At 45.6% G+C, this 7190-nt stretch overlaps 1 protein-coding gene across 1 annotated transcript; it reads left to right on the top strand.

Moving 5' to 3' along the window:
- Positions 1-912: 912 nt before the first annotated feature.
- On the top strand, positions 913-3261 carry GPRIN3 (GPRIN family member 3). The gene has a single exon (XM_075544886.1). The coding sequence runs from the start codon at positions 913-915 to the stop codon at positions 3259-3261; it is 2349 nt and encodes a 782-aa protein (XP_075401001.1).
- The last annotated feature ends 3929 nt before the right edge of the window (positions 3262-7190 follow it).

Consider the following 7190-nt stretch of genomic DNA (forward strand, 5'->3'; position numbering starts at 1 on the left):
GGAGAAGGGCATAGGATAGAGGTAAAACAGAAGGTGAGAGGAGAAGAGGAGACTTTCAGGGAGATGGACTGACACAATGGCTGCAGCAATGCGCTCCAACATAGCAGCCATGGGGAGGATGTAGAAGACTGTGCCTTCTGAAGAGGACTGTGTCTTCTACAGAACCGTCATGTGGACATCTAACAGCACCGATAGGTTTTCTTGCAGTTTTTCTTTAATCCACCTGAGTGTGTCTAGGGTTTGATTTTGGAAATGGTGAAAGGTGAAGATTTGGTGTTCTTTGTTTCAAAATGAATACTTTGTCAATTATTTTATGTTAAATAGCCCCACCCTTTGACTCTAAACCAAAATGTTTTCTTGGTCATTTATTAAATCCCCATCTCATATTTGACTCTACTTCTAAACCTTCTTTTTCACAAAGACATGTGATATCTATCTGTCTATCCACAGATCTATCTTAATATCTCTGGAGTCGATCACAGAAGCTCTACGGAATGTGGTGGTACCTGGCAGGGCAGATTACCCAAGTGACCTCAGAGGTAGTTAGGCAATGCTCAGGTATATGCATTAAGAACCTAGTTTGCTGGAATCAAGCAAAAAATAAATACATTGAAGTAGTTCCCATGCAATTGAAATGATTCTTTCCAAAATCTTTTCTTTCCGTGGTGGATGCTTGTATAAAACGAAGTTGGGTCTGAGATGTTTGATTTTGCTTATGAAGTCTTAAGTAAGGGAGACTTCTTTGACATCTTTAAAGGGTGTTCCATGCTAACGGTACTGTTCTCTTGCTTGATTCACAGATGTGTTCTGGAAAGGCAACAGCTCTGACTGTGTCTTCATTGTAAGCTACAGCTGCTTCTACGTGGGAGCTCGACTCAAGGGGAAAGTGGCCTTTTCCTGAAGAGCAATTCCATGGGTACTGTACCTGACCCCCTGAGATCGGCTAAAGCTTCTCTGATTGCAGCTCCTGGAAATGAAGAGGACCTGGGAGAAGGTCGCTCTGCCTCATGTCAGCACAGAGCACCCCTCCTGTGTAACAGCACAAATGGCCTTTCAGGAGTGCCTACAGAACCAAACCTCAGCCCCAGGGCAGTGCCTGTTGCCCTGACGCCGGTTTGTGAGCATGCAACCACCCCGCCAGACATGTCTTCTCCCAGTGTCTTCAATGAGGTAGAGAAAGCACCTTCCACACTCAACTCTCCTGGTAAAACCAAGCTGCCAGGAAGCATCATGCCCACAGCTCCAGCCTCATGTTCTGCAGTAGAAAAGGATCTTACCCAGGCACCCTGTGCTATGCCAGCCAATCGGTGCATCAACCAGGCCATCCTGGCTGATCAGCTCAAGGCCAACTCCCCATCTGTACCTGAAGATGCCCAGGTGACGTCACAAAGAACCCCTGGAGGAGAGCAACCTGACAAGTCACATGGGCCCGCAGTAGGCGTCTGTGGTAGCAGCAAAAACCAAGTGCCCAGCGGTTTTCCTTCTCCAGAAACCATCCAGGGAATGGTGCCAATTCCAAACACAGCAACCCTGGTGTCCAGCCGTCCGGCCTCCCCTGTGGGTGGACCTGAAAGGGGGAAGCAGCAAGCCATCTGTGGGTCTGAGGCACAGCCCTGTAAAGCTCCAGCCAAGGAAACTGGGTGTTCCGAAAATCAGCAGCCCTCTCCCACGGCCTTGGACAGCCAGGCCGTGACTTCTGTGTCACCTCAACCACCCCACCTGTCTAGCCAAGCTTCCACGTTTCCTCCACAGCCAGAGACGGCGCTGTTCCCAGAGCAGCATCAGGTGTCCAGGTTCAAAGAGGCCAGCACAATGACCCACCAAGCCGACAGTGAGAGGAACCAAGTCCCCAACAAGGCTCGGCAAGACGCTGAGGTGCAGGCTGTGGCAAGTGTGGAGAGCAGATCGGCCTCCACCAGCCCCAGCATCCTCACTGCTTTCTTAAAGGAAATCTCTGCTCCCGAGCATTTTGAACAAGAGCAGCTGCGGGTCATCTGTCACGGCAGTGGCGGCAGAAGCCACACGCTGGAGCTCTCGAATCGCGCACTAGCCCCCCAGGAGGTGGGCCCGTGCTGCGGCATCTTGCCGGAGGAGCACGTCCCAGCCTCTGCAGCAGGCCCCACAGCTCTGCAGGGGGAAAGTAACTCCGTGAACTTACCAGGCCAAGTGCTGCAAACCTCGCCCATCAAGGCGGCCTCCGATCACAATCAAGGTTCCCACAAAGACCACGGGAGGTTGGGCGGAGTGACTCCCAAGAGTGAAGAGCCCACCTCTCAACTACTTGCAGGTACGAATCCCAGCTCCCGGAAAGCTAGCCCTCTGGACCAGGTGGTCCTCTGTGCAGGCAGTCCAGGTGACGGCAGTCACGGCCCAGGCAAATGTGAAGTCAACCCATCTGAGCTGACCGTGAACTCAGTCAGTGGCTGCTCAACAGGCCCAGACTGCAACCTGCCCAGCGCTTGTGTCTCCGCCAGCCAAGCTGATCAGTTGGAGACCTTGAATCCCTCCGAGAAGGGAGGTGCGGGAGAGAAGACGCCTGTGTCTCCTCACTTGGGAAAACAACCAGGGTCGTCTGGCATTGACACCCCCGAAGCGAAGGCCGAGGCCAAAGCCACCCTGCTCCAGCCCAAATCTCCAGCAAGCGGAGTCCCAGCATCAGCTGCCAGCCCCACCCCTTGCGCGCTGCGGAATAACCCGGAAAACAGCTGCGAAGGACATAAGCAAGCCAAGGCCGCCGCGAGCCTCAACCTGCCTTCCGACTGCCTGGGTGACTCCAGCCCGGGTTCGGGCAAGCGGACTCCTGCCCGCTCGGTCAAAGCCAGCCCCCGCCGGGCCAGCCGGGTCAGCGAGTTCCTTCGAGAGCAAAAACTGAACGTGACAGCGGCCGCGGCGCAGGTGGGGCTCACCCCGGGCGAGAAGAAGAAGCAGCTGGCCGCCGACGCCAGGCTCCAGCTGAAGCAGTCCAAACGCGTGCGGGACGTGGTGTGGGACGAGCAGGGCATGACCTGGGAGGTGTACGGTGCTTCCTTGGACCCGGAGTCCTTGGGCGTCGCCATCCAGAACCACTTACAAAGGCAAATCAGGGAACATGAGAAATTAATCAAAGGGCAAAGCAGCCCGACCCGCAGATCCATCTCCTCGGATGCGTCTTCGCATAGGAAGCTCAAAGGCAGGCCACACAGCGTGTTCCAGTCGGTCCTGCAGAACTTCCGTCGGCCCAGCTGCTGCGTCCGCCCCGCCCCTTCGTCCGTGCTGGACTGAAGGGCAAGGCGCGGGGGAGCCCCCTGCACGGTTAGGCTATTCGGAGGTGTCGATCTGATTGAAAGCTTATCCTGTTTTTCTAAGAGCCGTACAAGAGAAAGAACTCGTGAAAGGAAGTATTTAATACCGAAAATTGCTATCCAGAGTTTTAAGGTCCTTTGTCCTGGACGCCCTACGTAAAATTTTGAGAAACATCCATTTGCATTTGAAAGGAAGAGTGAGAAAAGCAAAGTAAATTTCACTGGACGTGTACAACCTTAGTTATGTGGAAATGATATTCACGTTTAAAAAATGTTGCTTATCGAAATAACATGATCATCATTTGTGTCATTTTGTATTACTGCCTCAATTGATCCTTAGTATGGAATTTCCATTAAAATCTTTGCATTAGGAATTGCAAAAACACTCTTAGCAAAACACTGTTAAACGTTCTAGGTCTATTGCAATGAGGGAGGCGAGTCCATGGAGCAGTGATTAAATGCCCCACTCCTAGACTGAAGGTCAGCAGTTCGAGCCCAACAGCAGCAATGAGGGAGACAGATGTGGCGGGCGGCTTCCGCCTCGGAAACCCTGCTCTGCCTTACAGAGTCACTATTAGTGGAATCGGCGTGAGGGGTGGGGGCTCGTTAAGGTTCTTGCTTTGGGTGTTCAGTTCATGGGAGTCAAATCTTACTACACAAAATTTAAGTAGGTGATAACAATAATATAAAAAAATCAAAACACATTTGAATAACTTCTAGGTCAGATGGCATTAAATAAAAGCATTTACTTAAGTGCATAAAATTCCAAATCTCAATTAAGTTGTAAACATATGCAAATAGCCCTTTTTATAAACCTTGTTAATCCTGTTAATACAAGAATTATAATAGGGAAATTAGCTACTGTTCAATATAAATACTACCTACATAAAACACAAATATAAATATACAGAGTTTCCTCTATTGAAGGTAAAGGATATGTATCTCTTTTGACGAGTTTGGGATTTTTTTTGTTGTTTTGGTTTGGTTTTTATTCTATTGAAAGTACATGGGACCAAATTTTTGAAACAATGGTATAATTGGTGAGAAGATTAGATATTGTAATCTCTGATTGCTTTTCAGAAATAGTCTATGGAGAATGTTATGGTTTGGGGAATACAAATATCCAACCGTCATTTCTATGCTGGATAAAAGGCAACCGCTGGAAGTAACAAGAATAATGCTCATTTAGACCCTTTACACAAGATGCAATTTATATTTTTCTTTGGCTGAATTTCAGTAGATTATGAAAGGAAATGTCGATACTGAGACACAAGTATTCGTATAGCATTTTTATGAGACTGATATCTCGTTACCTATAATCTCAATAAAAAGACAGCCCTTGCAAACTTACCTAGTTTAGGAGAAACCCCATCCTCTCATGGCTTCAAATCCAGTTAAGGGAAGGGACACATAGTCTGAGTTTTGGAGGACAGGTCCCTGCTTCACTTTGGCATATACTTGTCCCAAGATAAGGACCCTGGTCTAGGGGGAGTATGGAACAGAGGGTTGGCATAGGCCTTGAGAAGGCTTCCCCTTCTTGTTTCCATTGTAGAGAGAGCTTTGTTCCCCATCCTCCTTTTAGAAAACCCATGTTGGAGGAAGTGCTGGTTGCCGTCTCTGAATTTCCATTCCCGGATGGGCCAGAAAAGGGTATCTGACCATGTCTTCTCTGTCCAGAGATGTTTAAATACCATTTGCCCAATATCTGTTTCTGGTTTTGTTGCTGTTGAATTTAGTCTTGCATATTCTAAGCACACGGTGGTGGGGTGGGGGAGGACAGAGGGGAGCAGATGTCACAAGCTATGCTGGACACCTAAATTAGTAAAAAAAGCTTTCCATTTTTTGTTCAAAGAGTTTAACTGTATATAAAACCTGATTTTTTGTTATTTCTCTAATGCCCATATCCTGATAATGATAATTATAGTGGGTATAATTAGAAACTAATAATAAGGCACATTTTCTGCTTATTTACCAATTGACCTGCATGAAGTCTGCTGCCTAAGTGGCAATTACGACCTATGAACCTATGATATTAATGACCTGAAATTCTCTTTGGGCGTGAATTATTTATTTTATTTTTGTAGTGATTTGGGGCTGTGTCTGTTGTTTCATATACCATATACTTCGCCAGGAAGTCTCGTCTCCCCTAGCTCCCCTCTCTCTCATGCAGGCATGTTCCCTGTATTCAAAGAATGCTCTCTGTGTACACAGTCACAGCTGTCAACAGGGCCCACTCCAGATGGGTCAGCCCTAGGTAATCCTCAGCTGTGAAGCACCTAGGACAGGCTGTTCCTGCATTAGAATAGGAAGGAAAAGTCATTCAACATCAGGCAGTAATATTTATTTTCATGAATTTGGAGTAATCACATGATTTCTAAATAGTAAAATGAAAAGAGACCTAAGAGAGTCGTAGACATTCGCCCTAAAGGAAATAAGTGGAAACCCCTTAACTTGGCATTGTACATGTGTGTCTCAAATGAAAACTTTCTGGATGCAGTGTTCTCAGTACCAGGACCAAATGAGTGGTTTCTCCAGTGCTCCAGGCACTCGCCCTACGTATTACAAGAGCTTTTCGTTCTGTTGGCTGATCAAATGCTATAGAGCTAACAGTTTTCCAAAAATATACCAGAAATATGCCATCAAATAACTAAATGAGGTAGAAGCCTATTAAATGCAGTATGTTTGCATTATGACACTACAAGCTGTTCTCACAATAAAACGTCTGTTGAGAATTCTCCATGCAACATAGATATTGAATTCATCAGGCGTGACACCTGAAGTTCGTTCAACAAAAGCTTCAGGCCATCTTTTCTGGCAGATTCTTTAAACTTGCTCAGTTTTTCCTTCCTTCATGACACCTCGCTGGGTTTAAAGTTATTTTGGTTTTGCCCTTAACTTCTTTTTGATACGATGCAGTCATTCTGAACACACTTTCATTTTTAAAATGTATGGAAGAAATGTTTTATTAAATCAAGAAATAAAAAATATTTCTTAAACTTGTAGCACAGGGGGTTAATTAGGACTGAGTATCTGGAAGATAAACATTGAAAATGCTAAAGACGCTTGACCACTTACTATGCGGATACTAGTAGTTAAAATTTAAATGTTGACTTTCCATTTTTACAAACATACACAAAAATCAAAGGCATAGTCCCAAAGCTTCTGTGTGCCTTCCAAATGATGTCTTTCACGATTACTGCATCAACTATAGTTAAATATTTTACGTAAAGTAAAATCCTCACTAACTTTGCTGTGTTGGATCAGTGGCCTGTTTTGAATGTTTCTTAAATAGAGTTAACTAGCAACCTGTTTTGTTTTGCTCTGTTTTTCATCCAACGTGAAATAACTACAAAGTGTATTAGTGTGCTTTTCTACCTTGACAGGTTCAACTCTCCAAAGCATAATTTGATCAGTGATGATGGTTTGATCGTCACAAGTTGTATTATAATTTTAGACACCTGCTTTTATGTGTTAAGCACCAGAACTGAAAGAAGTTGGGCTCAGTATGCATGCACAAGATGCCTAGAGGCTGAATTTTGGAACCAGATCCTTATAGAATCTTGTAGTTTTAATGTAAAAAGCAGAAAGGAAAGTAGCATTGTTTACACCCTAGAATGTTGAGGGTTTAATGCTCCTAGCTTCTAAATGATTATTCGCGTTTCTGGAGCTCCTGACCATTCTGGCAGTCCCTATAAACTACACCAGATATCCTATGACTTTAAAACGTTGCTTACAGAGACTACAGACCAAAATGAAATAAAGAATACTGTTAATGAACACTATTTCCTTTTGATCCATCCACTTAGTCACCCTTCTGTTCCCCAAATGTGAGAAATTGTTTTCCTCCTCCTATGTATTCTGCACGTTTTAGGTTTGTTTTCTTCCCATTTATAGTATCATGATTTACCA

Source organism: Tenrec ecaudatus, chromosome 3 (assembly GCF_050624435.1).
Source record: "Tenrec ecaudatus isolate mTenEca1 chromosome 3, mTenEca1.hap1, whole genome shotgun sequence".
Classification (NCBI taxonomy): Eukaryota; Metazoa; Chordata; class Mammalia; order Afrosoricida; family Tenrecidae; genus Tenrec; species Tenrec ecaudatus.